At 38.4% G+C, this 21,527-nt stretch overlaps 1 protein-coding gene across 1 annotated transcript in view; it reads right to left on the reverse strand.

The window, feature by feature from the left end:
* The window catches only part of LOC128656942 (rhodopsin-like), a 48,241-nt gene extending 27,052 nt beyond the window's left edge, over positions 1 to 21,189 (reverse strand). The window contains exon 1 of the mRNA XM_053711134.1: positions 20,559 to 21,189. Coding sequence (XP_053567109.1) covers positions 20,559 to 21,189 — 631 coding nt within the window. The remainder of the gene's footprint in view (positions 1 to 20,558) is intronic.
* Positions 21,190 to 21,527: the final 338 nt, after the last annotated feature.

Genomic DNA, 21,527 nt, shown 5'->3' on the forward strand with positions numbered 1-21,527 from the left:
ATCTCTTCTGCTAGAAGAGTTTCTGAATTATCTGCTCTTTCTTGTGAATCTCCTGTATCTCCTTTTCTGATTTTTCATCAGGATAAGGCGGTGTTGCGGACTTCTTTTCAATTTTTGCCTAAGGTTGTAAATTCTAACAACATTAGTAGAGAAATTGTTGTCCCTTCATTATGTCCTAATCCTAAGAATTCTAAGGAAAGATCGTTACATTCTTTGGATGTAGTTAGAGCTTTGAAATTATATGTTGAAGCTACTAAAGATTTTAGAAAGACTTCTAGTCTATTTGTTGTTTTTTCTGGTCCTAGGAAAGGTCAGAAAGCCTCTGCCATTTCTTTGGCGTCTTGGTTAAAGTCTTTGATTCATCATGCTTATGTGGAGTCGGGTAAGTCTCCGCCTCAAAGAATTACGGCTCATTCTACTAGGTCAGTTTCTACTTCCTGGGCTTTTAGGAATGAAGCTTCTGTTGATCAGATTTGCAAAGCAGCAACTTGGTCTTCTTTGCATACTTTTACTAAATTCTACCATTTTGATGTGTTTTCTTCTTCTGAAGCAGTTTTTGGTAGAAAAGTACTTCAGGCAGCTGTTTCTGTTTGATTCGTCTGCTTATAATTTCAGTTTTTTTCATTATAAAGATTAAAACTTTTGATTTGGGTTGTGGATTATTTTTTCAGCGGAATTGACTGTCTTTATTTTATCCCTCCCTCTCTAGTGACTCTTGCATGGAAGTTCCACATCTTGGGTATCTGCTATCCCATACGTCACTAGCTCATGGACTCTTGCTAATTACATGAAAGAAAACATAATTTATGTAAGAACTTACCTGATAAATTCATTTCTTTCATATTAGCAAAAATCCATGAGACCCACCCTTTTTTTGTGGTGGTTATGATTTTTTTGTATAAAGCACAATTATTCCAATTCCTTATTTTTTGATGCTTTCGCTCCTTTCTTATCACCCCACTTCTTGGCTATTCGTTAAACTGAATTGTGGGTGTGGTGAGGGGTGTATTTATAGGCATTTTAAGGTTTGGGAAACTTTGCCCCTCCTGGTAGGAATGTATATCCCATACGTCACTAGCTCATGGACTCTTGCTAATATGAAAGAAATGAATTTATCAGGTAAGTTCTTACATAAATTATGTTTTTTTTATTTTAAATGTACACTACTTTTTTTAGCAGATATGACTTGCACTGGTGTCACACTGTGCCCTGGCAGGACCTCAAATGCACACGTGTGAAGGAAACTGACTGCTATTATTTCAAATTAAAAAAGTGATGTTTTTTTTAAATGTACACTACTGTTACACCAGATATGAGTGGTGGCACTGGGCAAGTGGGCACAGTATACGCTGTGAGCCTGAGCTGGCAGGCAGGCTGCAATTAGATTACACAGGGAAAAAAAAAAAGAAAAGCAGACTATGTTCTAGCCCTAAAAAGGGCTTTTTGTGGTGCTGTCCTTACAGCAGAGATCAGATGAGTCCTTCAGGACTGTAGTGGACGCTGAATACACTAGCCTAGCTATCGATTTCCCTATTAAATCAGCAGCAGCTACACTGTCCCTCCTCTCACTAAGAATGCAGGCTCCGAATGAATCTAAAATGGATGCTGTCCAGGAGGTGGGAGGGTCTGGGAGGGAGTGTCTGCTGCTGATTGGCTGGAATGTGTCTTGTGACTGTGAGCTACAGGGTCAAAGTTTACTCAATGATGATGAATAGGGGGCGGATCGAACATCGCATATGTTCGCCGTCCGCTGCGAATGCGAACATGCTATGTTCGCTGCAAATTATTCGCGGCAGAACTGTTCGCGAAATCACTACTGGGGAATGGGTAATAAAGGGATTATCTTTCTTTTTAAAATTCTGGTGTTGACTGTCCCTTTAAAGCAGTGATTGTAACAATAAATTACATTGCTATAAACAATGTTGCAAACACTGCTGCCTGATGGCTAAAGACACGTGCACGCTCCTGAGCTCACCTAGGATTACTCTTTAATAAAGGATGCCAAGAGAACTAACGAAAATTGGTAACAGAAGTACATTGGAAATTTGTTTACAATATCATGCTCTATCCAGTAAGGGTCTATTCAAATTACCTCTTTGTTCATTGTGGTATGGAAATACTAATTTACATGTATGACATTAACATATTGTAATCCGAATCCATCCTCATCACTGATTAACCATATGAATATCATTTTTATCTTGGCATGATGGGCACACATGGATAGTCAAATCAGGACCCAACATCTACAAATCTCTTACAGTAATCTCTTAAAGTAAATGTTTGATTCTAAGTCACATTTGCACTGTCATATTTGTCACTAACAGTACTGGCTTCTTCATAACCGGTTTCCATCTGTACCGCTACTAAGCCATCTTAATGCCTATTGTATATTGGCATGATGAGTATGCTGCAGGGACAACACTTCAGGGGGTCCAGAGGTCGCAATTTTTTTTATTTATTTTTTTTAATGAAAAATGTTGACCTGCCACTGCCTGCACTGATATCATGTGAGTGTGACATGATGCTTCACTAGTGTCTCTGACTACAGGGGTTAGTGTTTCTGTTTTACCCATTGGTGTGTGTGTGTATGTATGTGACTGTGTGTGTATTTATTCATGTATGTGTGTGTGTGTGTATGTGACTGTGTGTGTATTTATGCATGTATGTGTGTGTGTGTGTGTGTGTGTGTGTATGTATGTATGCACGTGTGTGTGTGTATGTTTGTGGAACCAGCAAATTACAGACCTTGTTACTACAGCATGGGAGGAGGGGGTAAACAGTGCCACTAAACAGTACCACTATATACAGTATGGGGGGCTGGACTATGTCACAGACTACTGTGGTCACTTTATAAAGTACTGGGGCAGGTAGGGTCAGGCCAGCCATCTCACCGGCAGATTACAGACTGTGTCACTGACTCACTATATACAGTACTGGTGGGTTAAACAGTGTCACTATATACAGTAATAGGGGGGTCAGACCATCTCACAGACTGTGGGCACAGGGTACCTCCTTTTGCAGACATGTAATCTGATTCACATTTTTTTTTCTGTGTTAAATGTTAAAAAAAAAAAAAAGGATATGCATCAAATTCACTTTTTTTTTTTGGGGGGGGGGGCTTCTTAGATTCTTGCACCTGGTCCCTGTGGTTTCTAGTTACGCCTCTGGTAGTGGTATACTGGACACCATTTTTTGCCAATGTTGGCACTTTAACAGGCCCATTTATCAAGCTCCGTATGGAGCTTGAAGGGCCGTGTTTCTGGCGAGTCTTCAGACTCGCCAGAAACACAACTTATGAAGCAGCGGTCTAAAGATCGCTGCTCCATAACCCTGTCCGCCTGCTCTGAACAGGCGGACAGGAATCGCCAGACATCAACCCGATCGAATACGATCGGGTTGATTGACAGCTCCCTGCTGGCGGCCGATTGGCCGCGAGTCAGCAGGGGGCGGCGTTGCACCAGCAGCTCTTGTGAGCTGCTGGTGCAATGTTAAATGCGGAGAGCGTATTGCTCTCCGCATTTAGCGAGGTCTTGCGGACCTGATCCGCAGTGTCGGATCAGGTCCGCAAGACCTTTGATAAATTGGGGCCATAGTCTTTAATGAATATTGTTTTCACAATATTTATTTTTAATGTTAGTACTGTTTACATTTTGGTTTGGTCTGAAAGCAAGACACTGGGCGAGATTACATATATGCGGAGCAGGCTTCAGCATAATTGCTGAAACCTGAGTCACCCGTAATTTCCCCTCACACATTGGGGAATCACATATATATGGTGCCGGCAGTTCATAAAGTGCCGTAAGTCGGATAAACTAGCGATGTCCAGAAATGTGCGTAAATACATATTTCTGGAATCGCCGGTGACTTACGGCACGTTAGAAACTGCCGGCGCCTAAAAAAATAAAAAAAAAAGTTAAATCTCCCATAAAAGTTTAACACGCCTCCCAAAAATAAACCAAACACATAAAAACACCTATATCTGCCATCACCCCATATCTGAACTAATAATAAATGTATTAACCCCTAAACCGACAACCCTCCACAATGCAATATGCCTAATTAAACTATTAACCCCTAATCCGCCATTCACCCACATCGCGATCTCCCTAATATATGTATTAACCCCTAATATGCCATTAACCTAATATATCTAATAACCCCTGCCTGGAGGAAGAGGAGGAGACTGTGCATAGGCTGCACCTGTGCATTAGTGCACCTGAGCACCTGTACAGACATCACTCCCCTGCAGTTACACCTTGGCGGTTTGTAGCGCTTGGATCCTTCATGTTAGAAGGAAATTCTGCAGCTGGTTAAAGCCAACACACCAGCTACCCTCCACAGCGTAAACTGATATCATACGCTTAAGATAAAAGACCTTTCTCTGGAGAGACTAATAACCCATTTGAGCATTTTACTGGGTAAACTTACCATAATGAAAGAATAATACCCTGGCTAGCAGCACAAGTGAAGCGCTGACTTTTTTTCTTACAAATCTTGTTGGAGGAAATGCCGGGCTAACCAGACTTAGCAATCCGCAGCATAACAGCACCAAGAAGCAGCCTGCCTTGAATTATTCCCCCTTGCTAAACTGAAGCGCGGACCCTCACAGCAACTTACCGGCACCTGACCTGCCTCGGGGGCAATCAAGCCCGCTCCCACCCACCGGTGCTGCGTGTGGTGAGCGGATGGATCATTGAGCTCAGCGCGGAGGATAGTGAACCTGGTTTCATTTCCTCCTCTCCACCCCCGGAACTGCGCGGAGGGATTTGGAGACGGAGGCACTCAGCATACTGGGACTTGCTGAGACCAGCTGGAAGGACACCCCGCTAAGCCCGGTAAGCGTCTAAAGATTGCAAAGAGTTTGAAAGGTTGGGATTCAGAACAAACTTTCTTTTTTGCTCCATACCCAACTTCAACTTGAAGCACAAGGAACATATTGGGGTAAGGGGGAATAATCTGTGTCTTTGTACCTGATCTCTGGCTTATGCTAAAGTTAAAATATTGAAGGCATTTAACTGAAATTGACTTTTCTATCCTACAAGTTTTGCTGCTTAAAAAAAAAAAAAAAAAAAACCTGCTTAAGAAGTTAAAATCAAGCTACTTTGAGAACAACTTCCCCTTTAATGAATAAAAGGCATAGCAAGGAAGTAAAATTATCTACAAAAACTATAAGAACTCTTTTCTATCTTTGCCTTGATAACGGACTAAAGTATGCTTAATAGCTAGATTCATATGTAACTGGCATAAGAACTACCTTTGTATTTATTAATCTCAGTAAGAACTGCAGCAAGGCTTTTTGGCCTATAGGAACTTAGATTGTTTTTTAAATGAAATCAGGAACTGGGTATTACTTTAATATCTAAAAATTAAGTATCTGTGCAGCCTTTTTTTTTATCTTTATAACATGATATATTTTCTACTTATTGGCAAACATAGAACCCATTCTTTCCAGTGAGCCTGTTAACCTCACTAAAAAGGGAATTTGTATTACTCTTTAGAAAAAATACCAGAATTTGTTACAACTTATAATAATTGTATAATTGAATGGCTTATCCCTGTTATTGTAGTCACATAGGCCTAGATTTAGAGTTCGGCGGTAGCCGTCAAAACCAGCGTTAGAGGCTCCTAACGCTGGTTTTGGCCGCCCGCTGGTATTTGGAGTCAGTCAGGAAAGGGTCTAACGCTCACTTTTCAGCCGCGACTTTTCCATACCGCAGATCCCCCTACGCCATTTGCGTATCCTATCTTTTCAATGGGATCTTTCTAACGCTGGTATTTAGAGTCTTGGCTGAAGTGAGCGTTAGAGCTCTAACGACAAGATTCCAGCCGCCTGAAAATAGCAGGAGTTAAGAGCTTTCTGGCTAACGCCGGTTTATAAAGCTCTTAACTACTGTACCCTAAAGTACACTAACACCCATAAACTACCTATGTACCCCTAAACCGAGGTCCCCCCACATCGCCGCCACTCGATTAAAATTTTTAACCCCTAATCTGCCGACCGCCACCTACGTTATCCTTATGTACCCCTAATCTGCTGCCCCTAACACCGCCGACCCCTATATTATATTTATTAACCCCTAACTTGCCCCACACAACGTCGCCGCAAGCTACTTAAAATAATTAACCCCTAATCTTCCGACCGCAAATCGCCGCCACCTACGTTATCCCTATGTACCCCTAATCTGATACCCCTAACATCGCCGACCCCTATATTATATTTTTTAACCCCTAATCTGCCCCCCTCAACGTCGCCGACACCTAACTTCAATTATTAACCCCTAATCTGCCGACCGGAGCTCACCGCTATTCTAATAAATGTATTAACCCCTAAAGCTAAGTCTAACCCTAACACTAACACCCCCCTAAGTTAAATATAAGTTTTATCTAACGAAATTAATTAACTCTTATTAAATAAATGATTCCTATTTAAAGCTAAATACTTACCTGTAAAATAAATCCTAATATAGCTACAATATAAATTATTATTATATTATAGCTATTTTAGGATTAATATTTATTTTACAGGTAACTTTGTAATTATTTTAACCAGGTACAATAGCTATTAAATAGTTAAGAACTATTTAATAGTTACCTAGTTAAAATAATAACAAATTTACCTGTAAAATAAATCCTAACCTAAGATATAATTAAACCTAACACTACCCTATCAATAAAATAATTAAATAAACTACCTACAATTACCTACAATTAACCTAACACTACACTGATCGGAACAGCCAATAGAATGCGAGCTCAATCTGATTGGCTGATTGGATCAGCCAATCGGATTGAACTTGATTCTGATTGGCTGATTCCATCAGCCAATCAGAAAATTCCTACCTTAATTCCGATTGGCTGATAAAATCCTATCAGCCAATCGGAATTCGAGGGACGCCATCTTGGATGACGTCCCTTAAAGGAACCGTCATTAGTCGGGAGACATCGGAAGAAGAGGATGGATCCGCGTCGCCTGCTTCAAGATGGACCCGCTCCGCACCGGATGGAAGAAGATCGAAGATGCCGCTTGGAGAAGATGTTTGCCGGTCCGGATGTCCTCTTCTTGCCGGATAGGAGGAAGACTTTGGAGCACCGGATTATGGATCGCCAACCCCCGCTTGGGTTGGATGAAGATCTTGGAGCCAGGACGGATCGGTGATACCTGGATGGTGAAGACAAGGTAGGAAGATCTTCAGGGGATTAGTGTTAGGTTTATTTAAGGGGGGTTTGGGTTAGATTAGGGGTATGTGGGTGGTGGGTTGTAATGTTGGGGGGGGGTATTGTATGTTTTTTTTTACAGGCAAAAGAGCTGAAATTCTTGGGGCATGCCCCGCAAAGGGCCCTGTTCAGGGCTGGTAAGGTAAAAGAGCTTGTAACTTTTTTAATTTAGAATAGGGTAGGGAATTTTTTATTTTGGGGGGCTTTGTTATTTTATTAGGGGGCTTAGAGTAGGTGTAATTAGTTTAAAATTGTTGTAATATTTTTATTATGTTTGTAAATATTTTTTTATTTTCTGTAACTTAGTTCTTTTTTATTTTTTGTACTTTAGCTAGTTTATTTAATTGTATTTATTTGTAGGAATTGTGTTTAATTAATTTATTGATAGTGTAGTGTTAGGTTAATTGTAGGTAATTGTAGGTAGTTTATTTAATTATTTTATTGATAGGGTAGTGTTAGGTTTAATTATATCTTAGGTTAGGATTTATTTTACAGGTAAATTTGTAATTATTTTAACTAGGTAACTATTAAATAGTTCTTAACTATTTAATAGCTATTGTACCTGGTTAAAATAATTACAAAGTTGCCTGTAAAATAAATATTAATCCTAAAATAGTTATAATATAATTATAATTTATATTGTAGCTATATTAGGATTTATTTTACAGGTAAGTATTTAGCTTTAAATAGGAATCATTTATTTAATAAGAGTTAATTTATTTCGTTAGATAAAAATTATATTTAACTTAGGGGGGTGTTAGTGTTAGGGTTAGACTTAGCTTTAGGGGTTAATACATTTATTAGAATAGCGGTGAGCTCCGATCGGAAGTTTAGGGGTTAATAATTGAAGGTAGGTGTCGGCGATGTTAGGGAGGGCAGATTAGGGGTTAATACTATTTATGATAGGGTTAGTGAGGCGGATTAGGGGTTAATAACTTTATTATAGTAGCGCTCAGGTCCGCTCGGCAGATTAGGGGTTAATAAGTGTAGGTAGGTGTCGGCGACGTTGTGGGGGGCAGATTAGGGGTTAATAAATATAACATAGGGGTCGGCGATGTTAGGGCAGCAGATTAGGGGTACATAGGGATAACGTAGGTTGCGGCGGTTTACGGAGCGGCAGATTAGGGGTTAAAAATAATATACAGGAGTCAGCGATAGCGGGGGCGGCAGAATAGGGGTTAATAAGTGTAAGGTTAGGGGTGTTTAGACTCGGGGTACATGTTAGAGTGTTAGGTGCAGACGTAGGAAGTGTTTCCCCATAGGAAACAATGGGGCTGCGTTAGGAGCTGAACGCTGCTTTTTTGCAGGTGTTAGGTTTTTTTTCAGCTCAAACAGCCCCATTGTTTCCTATGGGGGAATCGTGCACGAGCACGTTTTTGAGGCCGGCCGCGTCCGTAAGCAACTCTGGTATCGAGAGTTGCATTTGCGGTAAAAATGCTCTACGCTCCTTTTTTGGAGCCTAACGCAGCATTTGTTTTAACTCTCGATACCAGAGTTATTTTTATGGTGCGGCCAGAAAAAAGCCCGCGGAGCGTTAACAGCCCTTTTACCGCCGAACTCCAAATCTAGGCCTAAATTTCTTTACTAGATATTTAAAGGAAAAACTATAGAGGTGAGATTTATAGGGGTGATATATAATTTACAAATAGTCTGTATTTTAACTAATTGAGAGCCTAAGCCTAAAGGGTCAGAAATCTGTCACATTATAAACCATAGCACCTGTAAGAATACTGATACAATAGTTACTCAAAAAATTAAGATCTTGCTGCAGAGGCTGTAATATCTCTTAAAGAACAGATCTATATTAAGCATACAAAGTTGAAATTTAGTATTCCAAAATCATATAAACAATTAGAAAAGGCTTCTACATGAGATCTCTGCTTCTTTCTTTGGAGCTAGTGAACTGGCTGTGTTAATTAATAGCTCATGGTTTAATGAGAATCTTTCTTTTCTTTAGCATAGTAGTCTCTATTTACATTCCCTGCCAATTCTGGTCCAAACTCACATAAGAACATATTAATCACCCCTTTTCTTTTTTTATCCCCACACTCACTCCCAGCATTTTTTTTTTCTCACTCTCAGCACCTCTTTTTTTTTTTTTTTTTTTTTTTTTCTCTCTCACACGCACACACATTGATTGAACCCTTTTGCTTTTCTCTCTCTTTCTGAGTATATGGACAAATATATCACTTCCCCCACTTGCACTCCCAAGACTAATCCAGGTATGGCAGCAAAATCAAAGGAGCGCAGAACAAAAAACCCCATAGAGACCCCTGTAGCACCACACGACTCTATTGCTCAATCACAGAGCATAAGCTCCATAGAATCTCAAAACACACAATCTTTAGTCTCTAGTATCCTAGAGGCCATATCACCTAAATTTGATTCCCTAAAAAATGAAATAAAGCAGGACATCGCATCACTAGCAATAGAAGTGAAACAGTTCGCTGGGAGACTACAAGAAATAGAACAGAGAATTTCTGATCTTGAGGATAAGACAAATATTCAGACCCCAAAAATTGAGGGAAACCAAAAGTTAATAAATAAACTCCAAGCTAAAATAGATGATCTTGAGAATAGGGCAAGGAGGAATAATTTAAGAATTATAGGATACCCAGAATCTGTACAGCAAGAAGATCTAATGAAATTCATGACACTCACACTCCCTCAATTGCTGAACATTCCCCCACCACCTACGCCTTTTCTGATAGAGAGAGTTCACAGATTGGGGAGATCTCCAAATGTCTCTAAACCAAGACCAATTATCGCAAAATTTTTAAATTATCAGGATAAATTGCTGTTTATGCAATATTACCGAAAAAAGCAGCTCTTGGTCTATGAGGGCTCAAAGATATTGTTATTTCAAGATTTCTCTATGGAGATATCTTCTAAGAGAAAGGAGCTCTCCCCAGTCTGTGGAAAAATGCTAAAGGTCGGCTGGCAAGCCACAGTTATCTATCCTGCTAGGCTCAAGGTAACTGTAGAAGGTCAAACATTTTTTTTTCAAACAGTAGCCGAGGCAGAGAAAAAATTAGCAGAGCATGGGTTTTAACCATCGCTTAGATACATTTTTTCTATGTTTCTTTTTCTCCCATACCATCAATAAATTCTTGCATATCTATACCATGATATTAATAATAGATAATCTTTTTGTAATTCCAGAGCTGAGGGAGACCTTTATTTCTTTCCTTTTTTCTCCTTTATTTATTTATTTATTTATTTTTTTATTGCATATCTGCTACTTACACTAATAAATATATACTAGATGGGTAAAAATCTGGAACATAGGGGGAATTGCATCCCCTATTAAACGAAAAATGATTTTATCACACCTACAAAGGATTAATACATCAATAGCACTAATTCAAGAGACACATTTAAATCTAGAGGAATCCATGAAACTTAAATTGACATGGGTGTCAGAAGTAATTTGCGCTCCGACCTCCAATAGAAAAAACGGGGTAGCTATTTTACTAGGAAAAAAATTAGTATATGACAAACTACTCACAATAGTAGACTTAGAAAGCAGATATTTAATACTAAAATTGAAAATAGCAGGATCTATATATACAATATGCAACTTATATGCCCCCAACACAATTAAACCAGAATTCTGGGACTCCCTCCAATCTCAACTACTTCAAGTAGCAGAAGGTTATGTAATAGTTGCAGGTGATTTTAATATGGCACCCCGATGTCCCCTCGATAGACTGAGAAGAGGTACTGCGCAAAAAAAAACTAAAAAAGATAACTTGGAAGCAAAAATTTTTAACACTATCTTTCAAAATCTAGCCGTCAGAGATATCTGGCGGGTCCAAAACCCGGATTTAAAAAATTATACATGTTATTCAAAGGCATTTAAATCATTATCCAGAATTGATCTTATTTTAGTAAATGATAGCTTATATCAAAGAGGAGCCAGAGCTACCATTTCAGAAATTTGTATCTCAGATCACGCCCCTGTGATGCTAGATATCCCAGTAAATAATCTATCTACAAGAAGAGCGCGTTTTTTCTATCCAAAATATTTAAATAACGATCCGAAATTCAGTAATTGGCTAAAAAATAAACTAGAAGAATTTTTTCAGTTTAATATTGGATCAGTATCTAACTTCTCAGTTGTCTGGGAGACAGCGAAAGCGGTATTAAGGGGATAAATCATCGCCTATATGGCGAGGGGCAAGCGTAATTCTCGATTAAAGGAAAAGCAAATAACAGCAGCAGTAAGTAATGCTTATAACAGATTTTTAAATTTTCAATCAGAAGAAAACTGGACTAGATATGCCAAATTGAAAAAAGAACGGGATTCCTTCTTAACAGCCTCAACAATTCGATCAGAACTAAAATATCAAGCGAACCTATATAAATATGGAAATAAATCAGGTAAGCTGCTATCTAAACTAGTAAAAAACTTTAAACAATCACCAACAATAGAATCAATACAGATCAAGGATAGTCATTTGAATGCCCCAGAAGACATATTGGAATCTTTTTACCAACATTATAAAATAATTTATTCATCTACACCTATGGATAAGTCGGCTAGGGATGTGTTCTGGAAAGACTTAAAGATCACGAAATTCAAATCTGAGTTCAGCCAGAAATGAAATGGGCCTATTTCTGAGCTTGAAGTCTCAAAAGCTATCCAATCATTAAAACTTGAGAAAGCTCCAGGTCCAGACGCAATGCCTAACGATTTTTATAAAATCATGGCACCTACCTTAATTCCCCACTTAACTAAACTCTTTAACCAATATTTCTCAGGCGAGGTCCAAATACCAAATAAATTTTTAGAATCTAATACTATCTTTCTACTTAAACCTGGGAAAGATCCAGCGAACAGGGACTCATATAGACCAATAGCACTGTTAAACTCTGATTATAAGATATTCACATCAATTTTAGCAGCAAGATTACAAGAGGGGATAGCAGATGTCATTCATAAAGACCAAGTGGGCTTTATTCGCAACCGCAGTTCAGCAGCAAAAATTAGGCAATTACTTCTAATTATTGACTACTTTAAGAATGTTGAAGAGAGTACATTGAAAGAACAGTCTGATGCCGCAATATTAGCGGTAGACGCCGAAAAGGCATTTGATCGTGTTAATCACGAGTTCTTATTAGATGCCGTACAACGCTTTGGAATTGATAACAAATTTTATAAACTGGTGGAAAATATATGTTTATATTCATCCACGAGTCTAGTTATTAATGGGCATGTATCAGATACAATTAGAATGGAAAGAGGAACCCGTCAAGGATGTCCTCTTTCACCTCTATTATTCGACCTAGCAATTGAACCACTTGCATTGAAAGTTAGACATCAGATTGAGGGAATAAAAATTCATAAAAAAGAGGTGAAGGTCTCCCTATATGCCGATGACCTGCTACTATATATCTCAAACACATCGTCAAATATTCCCAAATTTAATAAAATAGTAGATTTATACGGTCGATGTTCAGGATATAAAATAAACAACACAAAGTCTGAACTATTGTGGCTGAGGAAAACGAAAGATTCCTGCACAAAACATCCTTACAAACTAGTTAGAAGTTCCTTTAGGTATCTAGGAATCATAATATCAGATAATCCTAAAGATTGGTACTCACTAAATATATCTCCTATATTAAAACAAGCTCTGAGCTATATGAAGAATTGGCAACATCTGCCACTCTCCATCTCAGGGCGAATAGCTCTTTATAAAATGACTATCCTTCCCAAGATTCTCTATATCTTGCAGAACCTTCCTGTTCTGATTAAAATATATGATATAAAGAAATTTAATTCTACTCTTAGAAGTTTTATATGGTATTCAAAAAAACCTAGAATTTCACTTCAAAAACTAGCCTTCCCTAAACAATATGCCGGACTGGCACTCTCTGATCTGCATTCCTATAATCTTGTTTTTCTAGGTCGTATAGCTTCTGACTGGATAGCAGAAGCAGATTATTTCACAGACAATGATCTTGAGGCAAACATAATATTCCCTCTAATTCCACTATCTTTGCTGCACTTGTCTTATAATTCTATTCCTAAACAAGTAAAGAAGTTTAAAACAATCTCTATAATCATTAAGGTGTGGAAAAAGATTGGAGCAAAAGTTGGAATTAACACAGATATACCTAAACATCAAACCCTTATTGGTAATCCAGAATTCCAAGAAGGAACTTCTTCATCCATTCTGATGAAATGGAAGAGGCAGGGAATATACTATGCACGACAAGTGGTTAATTTTGAGACGGGGAACATTAAATCCTTTGAAGACTTAAAACAAGAATATAGCTTGGATAATCGTGACTTTTTTACATATCTGCAAGTTAGACACTACGTAACGCAATTAATTCATAAGTTCCCGTGGAACTGGACATGGGGTAGGTTAGGGAATTGGCCAGTTCTGATTAAAGCCGGACGTACCTCTATCTCTCCATGGTACACATACATGGTAGGGTTTAAGGGTGAAGAGTGTGTCAAACAAATAGCTCAAAAATGGACAAACCTCTTTATGATTAATATTGATCATAAGAAGCAGGTTTTACATTCTATAGTCTTACTTTTTGAGACCACAATAGCTGAGACTTGGAGGGAGTCCCATGTGAAACTCATACACTTAACATACTATTCCCCAGATAAAGGTTATAAATGGCATAATACAAACTTTAATAGCTGCCCTAAATGTAGATTACCAGCGGCCGACATAATTCATGTATTATGGTCTTGCCCTAAACTGCAACAATTCTGGCTTAAAATAGAATTTTGGATAGAAAAAGTCTTAAAAATAACTCCTCTAAAGCTTACAGGCATAGATATAATTTTCTTGAAAGATAAGAGTCCAACTTTAAAAGAAGTAAGAATAATAAATCTAATCATTTTAGCAGCTAGAAATTTGTTATTTAAGGACTGGAAGCACAATATTATACCATCAATAACAGAGATTAAAAACTATCTTAGGAAACAATGTATAGTTGAACAACTAGCAACGAACTTGAATTCGGAGCAAGAGATAACTAGTTTTTTTCAAAAGTGGTCAAGATTTATTTGGATATTCCCCCCTAGCGAGATCGATACTTTAATCTATCCATTTCGGAATACCGAAATTGTGTTATTAGACATATGGTAACTTAACTTATCTTATCTGAACAACAAACAGCTTTTTTTTTCTCCCCCTTCCCTTCCCTCTCCCCCTCAGCTCTGGACATAATTTGATACATTCAAAAGTAAAAGGAGAAAAAAGAGAAAAAGAAAAAGGAAAGCAAACAATCTAACACAAGAAATAGTTAAGTTAATCCATTCCAGGAATATTTTCTCTCTGGTTTATTTTTGTTATTTTAAAAGGAAAATCCAGCAGACTTATATCTAGTCAGATTGAACTAAGTAGTAACTCATATCAACGGTTCAAGATTAGAAACATTTTTTTGTCTTTCTTATTGATTTATCGAATTGATGAATTTGATATGAAATTAATATCTTATCATATGTTATCTTTTTAGAAGAATTTTATGTTATGAACTCTTTGTTACTATGAAATCTAATGTTATCCCTGCTGATAATAAATAAAAGATGTAAAAAAAAATATCTATTAACCCCTAAACTACCATTAACCCACGTTGCAATTAAACTAATTAATCTATTAACCCCTAAACCGCCAAACCCCCACAATGCAATTAACCTATTTAAATTACTAAGCCCCCAAACCTAACACCCCCTAAATTAACTCCAATTACCTAAATTAAAAAATTCAAAGGGCTAGATTACGAGTTTTGCGGTAAGCTGAAAAAGCAGCGTTAACATGTCCTAACGCTGCTTTTTCACTACCACTGGTATTACGAGTCTTGCAGGTTTAGGGGCTCAGCACACTTTTTTGGCCTTACCGCAAACTGACTTACGTAAACTTTGTAGTCTTTTTTCTATGGGACTTCCATAGCGCCAGTATTACGAGTCTGTCCTTGGAGACCAAAAAGTGAGTGGTACACCCTACCCCGTCAAGATTTCTAACGCATTTTAAAGTCAGTAGTTATGAGTTTTACACTACAATGTCATAGCATAAAACTCATAACTAAAGTGCTAAAAAGTACACTAACAACCATAAACTACCTATTAACCCCTAAACTGAGGCCCTCCCGCATCGCAAACACTATAATAAAAATTTTAACCCCTAATCTGCCGCACTCCCGCCTAGAAAACACTAGTTAAATAATATTAACCCCTAATCTGCCATCCCTAACATTGCCGCCACCTACATTATACTTATTAACCCCTAATCTGCTGCCCCCAATGTCGCTGCCACTATATTAAATGTATTAACCCCTAAACCTAAGTCTAACCCTAACCCTAACACCCCCTAACTTAAATATAATTTAAATAAATCTAAATAAAATTACTATCATTAACTAAATTATTCCTATTTAAAACTAAATACTTACCTGTAAAATAAACCCTAAGCTAGCTACAATATAACTAATAGTTACATTGTAGCTATCTTAGGGTTTATTTTTATTTTACAGGCAAGTTTGTATTTATTTTAACTAGGTAGAATAGTTATTAAATAGTTATTAACTATTTAATAACTAACTAGTTAAAATAAATACAAATTTAAAATAAAACCTAACCTAAGTTACAATAACACCTAACCTTACACTATAATTAAATAAATTCCCTACATTAAATACAATTAAATAAATTAAATTAAATTAGCTAAATCACAAAAAAACAAAACACTAAATTACAGAAAATAAAAAACTAATTACAAGATCTTTAAACTAATTACACCTAATCTAAGAGACCTATCAAAATAAAAAAAGCCTTCCCAAAATAAAAAAAAACCCTAGCCTAAACTAAACTACCAATAACCCTTAAAAGGGCCTTTTGCGGGGCATTGCCCCAAAGAAATCAGCTCTTTTTCCTGTAAAAAAAATACAAACAGCCCCCCAACAGTAAAACCCACCACCCACACAACCAACCCCCCAAATAAAATACTAACTAAAAAAACCTAAACTCCCCATTGCCCTGAAAAGGGCATTTGTATGGGCATTGTCCTTAAAAGGGCATTTAGCTCTATTGTGGCCCAAAGTCCCTAGTCTAAAACATAAACCCACCCAATACACCCTTAATAAAATCCTAACACTAACCCCCGAAGATTCACTTACCGGGAGAAGTCTTCATCCAAGTGGCAAGATGTCCTCAATGAAGCCGGCAGAAGTGGTCCTCCAGACGGGCAGAAGTGGTCCTCCAGACGGGCAGAAGTCTTCATCCAGACGGCATCTTCTATCTTCATCCTTCCGGCGCGGAGCGGGTCCATCTTCAAGACATCCGATGCGGAGCATCCTCTTCCTCCGACGGCTTCTTTGTAATTAATATCACTTTAAGTGACGTCATCCAAGATGGCATCCCTTAGATTCCAATTGGCTGATAGAATTCTATCAGCCAATCGGAATTAAGGTAGAAAAAATCCTATTGGCTGATGCAATCAGCCAATAGGATTAAGCTTGCATTCTATTGGCTGATTGGATCAGCCAATAGAATGCCAGCTCAATCCTATTGGCTGATTGCATCAGCCAATAGGATTTTTTCTACCTTAACATAAGAAAGCCGGTAGCAGAGCCATCGAGCATGGAGATCCTCTTCATACGATCACCGCTTTGATTAAATTCAAGGTATGCGTTTAAATATGGGGTACCTTGCATTCCTATTGACTGATTTGGATTTTCAAATTCAAATCAGCCAATAGGATGAGATCTACTGAAATCCTATTGGCCATATTAAATATATATATATATATATATATATATATATATATATATACGTTGATTGGAGTAGCCGTGTTTGTCCAGAGATTTAGATATTTAGATATATTTGATATATATCAAAAAAACAAAAAAGATTGAGCAATGATACTTTTTTTTTTTTTTTTTTTCTTTTTTCTTTTTTTCAAGTTGAAGATTGTAGGTTTATTAATGGGTATATGTATTTTTTTTTTTTTTTTTTTTTTAAACAATTTTTTATTGAAGTTGCGAAGAGTATAATATAGACAATTCGTCCAGAAACAAAATTTACAAAGATAAGAGATACAGTACTGTCACACAATTATTGCCAAAAAGAATGTAAATTATGACTTCACACAAAACCTTCAAGTTCCTGCAGAATTATATGAATAAGCAATTGGTATAGTAATAGTATATTTAGTTATGAGAGTGAAGAAGCTATTACCACATGACCTAGGGCAGAAGACACAAAATATACAAGAAGATTACACGTTGGTTGCCTGGAATATCGTAAAGCGAGGTTCCACCTATTGGTAACAATGAATATGGGTTGTGCAAAGTTATCAAAGTCTATTATGTGTGGACAGTATAAGGAAGTGTGTGACAAGAACTGGACTTAGTAATTTGAAACTTCATTTTTATGGTATATAAAATAGCAAATGTTCCCCACTTATGCCAGATGGGCAACTTTTGGGCCTATTAACTTATATATAAAAAAATTAGAAAGTGGGCAGGTGACTTATGTCCTGGCCAGATTTAGGCCATAGTATATAGGGGGGGAGTTCAGCGGGTAAGAACCGCTTGTAATAAAGAGGAGGGGGGGTGATGAGGGGGGGAGCTTTCTTTTTTAATTATGAGGAGATGTAGAGGAGGGGCGTATAATAAAAATAGTGGGGCGGAGAAAACTAAAGGTAGGGATCTATAAAGAGGTAGAAGCATAAAGAGGTATATATACTATATCTACATCATGTGTTATCCTGAGCTGAGTTCTAAACAGAATATGTATATTATAAGGTATGTTATACTATAGTTAGCTAGATCCCACTATTAAAGGGTCTGGAATTAGTAATGGTGAATGGTTGATCTTGTAGTGAATGATGAAAGAGCACACTCTGTGGGTACTGCACTGGCTTCGTATGGAAAGAGTAGAATGTGAAATTATGTCGGCCCAACCCAGACTATAGGCCCGCCATTCCCCATTATATAAGATGGTACAAAACATAAGAGCATCAGTCAGATAATCTGAACCCAATGTAGTAAAATAAACATCATTGGCTTATTAAGAGCATACAAGATAATCATGATAGATAACACTATCATAGATAAGCTATATATACAGCAGGAACAGGAGAAAGGCCACCCCCAAAAAACTAATACAACAAATGTGTGAAGTAAACCAATGTTCCTGAAGTTGTGCTACATATAGATACAATAAGACGATTGACTGCAGACATCCATGACCGGGGTCTGACTGCGTAACATTGAGGAGGGATAAACTGGGTTAGTAACAGGGCTATCAATCCAACCACTATCAGGGGAGAGTGGCATTCCAATGGTTGTTAGTAATCCTTTATGGGAAAATAACCCTGGGTGTTAATCAGTTGGGACTGATTTACTCATCACAGCAGCATAAAGTAGAACCTCCAGAGTTTTGTCTATTGGGAGATAATACATGGATTATATGAATATTTTTTTATTTTTTTTTAATAGAGAAGTGGACTAAAGAAAAGTAGAAAATTACTACTCAGTATGGGAGGGTATAAGTGGTGAATGGTGATAGGACCTATGTCCTAAGCTGTGAATCACTAAGCAACTTAAGGGGCTATGCTTGGGTTTCTGCTATCAAAATAAAACTAGGAGATATGGTGGGCTAGGAGAGGTCTCAAATTTAAAATTCCCTTATAAAATTTGCTGCAGGAGGAGATTTCTGTAAGGGGAGAAGTGTTGGTTACTGAACCTCTAACTACATTATAAGACCCCCTTTGGAAACTATGGGTGTACGTTCTGTTGTTAGAATAATTACTGCCGGGTGGGTAAATATCCCTATGATTGTCAGGATGAATTCTCTGGTTTAAGAGCTGACAATAGTTAGGTTGCGGGGGATGAGTCTCATACCCTGTTCAAATATATAGTGCTATGAAGTGTGTGAGACAAAAGATATGTGCATATAAAAACAAGCAAAAACAACCTCAGTAGAAACTCAACAATTGTAAGGGTAGACCTTAAAGTGACAACAACATAAATCTACAGTAAAGGAAGATTTTAACCTAGAGATGTTTCAGAAATTGGTGGTGCCAAGATGCCGGAGGAAAAGAGTCGGCTCTAAGGGGGGGCATTGGGGGCAATGCCCACCCAAATGGAATGCTGTGCCCCCCAGGGCAAAAAAAGTGATTTAAAAAAAAAATATATATATATATATATATATTTTTTACATTTTAAAAGTGACGGAATGTCCAGGGTCCCAAATGTCGCATAGACCATTTGCAGCCACTGGACCCTGGAGATCCACCACTTAGAGGGCCCAGCTAATCTCTTTACTATCCTCTATTTACAACCAGATAACAAATAAAGTTGCATTTACCTGCTGGTGCTCTCACAGTTAACCTAAGACTTGCACTGCCCCTCCTCCTGCTAGCCCAAGGAGCTGAAGTGAGATGATGACATCATCAGACCTCTACAGGAAGTGCTGGGAGAAGCTAACAGTCAGTGAGAGGGAAGGCAGAAGTAATTTTGTGAAAACACAGCCGTATAACCAATGTGTGTGTGAGAGTAGTATCCCTTCCCTATTGTGCTTTATGTCCTGTCAGCCACAGATAAAGAAGCAAATTGGGGATTCCTTGGTTTCCCCACTGCAGGTCACACAAAACAAGTGTGTATTGTGCCTGCTTTATCTGCAGTGATCAGTGTAAAATGTGTGTCAGATTATAGGAGCTCACATACACACACTTCACTTGTAACTGTGGGACAATGAGTGAAATAGCCTTATGTTTATTATTTACATGTTTCAAAACATCTCCTATTTGTCCCCAAGGTTGTTTTATTTTATATATATATATATATATATATATATATATATATTGGTAGAGCTACACATGAAAACAGTGTCCACTGGCTGTGTCATATGTGGGAGACATTCCTGAGATATGACAAATGTAACCCCTGCACTGCCATAAATCTGGTAAATGTAACTGCTGCGGCACTGCCAGACATCTTATAAATGTAACCCCTACACTCCTTGAGATATGACACATGCACTTCCAGAAATATAAACAAATCTAACTCCTGCACAGCCAGAGATCTGATAAATGTAACCACTGGACTGCCACAGTAGGTCTGCTCTTATTTTGACTCTCATACATGCTTTTTAAATGTGTGCCCCCTCGTGAAAAAAAAAATGCCCCCCCATTTCATTCGTTCTGGAGCCGACCCTGCGGAGGAATGTATAGCCAGCGGTAGCACTGTCCACAGAAAAACATTATCAAACATACATAGGAGGAGTGGTAGACGGGCCAAGTTTCAAAGTCACATAGGAAGTCCCCTACCGTGCAAACAATAATAATGATTCTTGATTCAGCCCACACCATAACAACACCAAAGTCTCTGCCACAACATAATGGGGAAAAACAGTGTTCCTGCATCAAGTGGTAAGTTGAGCAGCAAATATGGCCCCTCTACGATGTAAATGCACATATTTTGTGCAACATGGGCTTTCTCAGGAGCCTCTACGCAGCTATCGGTCAATCCGTTCCCAACTGGGGAGCATAAAGTTCTCCGCATGAGCCCAACCCCCTCCGCATCACGATATAGGGCGCATCTGACTCCAGTAAAGCTACAGCTCTTGAAATGCTGCAAAGAATCCTCCACTTCACCGTGTGGTAAGCTGAAGCCCCCGGCTCCACCAGGCAGGCCGGCCGCATCCCCCTCCAGAGCAGGGGGTATTATCACTTCATACGTATCTGGTCCTGTTAGCTTCCTCTCGGTTAGGTTAGACTGACTGTCCTGTGAGTCAAGATGCTTTGTGAGTGCTTGCTTGGGATGTTGTATTGCTAGGGGATGGGCAGTCGGACACTGTAGGCTCACCTCTGGTTCCGGCGTAGAAGTTAGTGGCGTAGTTATTTCCCTCAGCACTCCCATCAAGTCATTATGTCTGCTACACATCAGGTGGTCGAAGGCTTTGAGGTGGGCTAAGATGATTTCCTGGCACTCCTCCATGATTCATAAGTAGCCGCTTCTCCTGATATAATGTTGGGCAAGTTGTAAGATCCAGGGAGCGAGCCACGATGGTAACAAGATGGCCTCTCTCCAATAGCCGCTGCGATCACTTTCACAGTAAAAGTTAATGGTAAACTTCTGCAGCCAGGTTACTGGGTGTTTGTGGTGACTCCTCATAAGATATACCTCAACTTAGGGGCAAAATAGGCTGCACTGAGCAGTCAGAGATGGATAAATAAGTGGAACAAGTCCGGAGCTATTACTAGATGCGACCGCTCAGATGCAGAGCTTGCTCCGCCCCCCGCAATGATACATTTTTATTGGACTAACTATACATT

Source organism: Bombina bombina, chromosome 4 (genome assembly GCF_027579735.1).
Source record: "Bombina bombina isolate aBomBom1 chromosome 4, aBomBom1.pri, whole genome shotgun sequence".
NCBI lineage: Eukaryota > Metazoa > Chordata > Amphibia > Anura > Bombinatoridae > Bombina > Bombina bombina.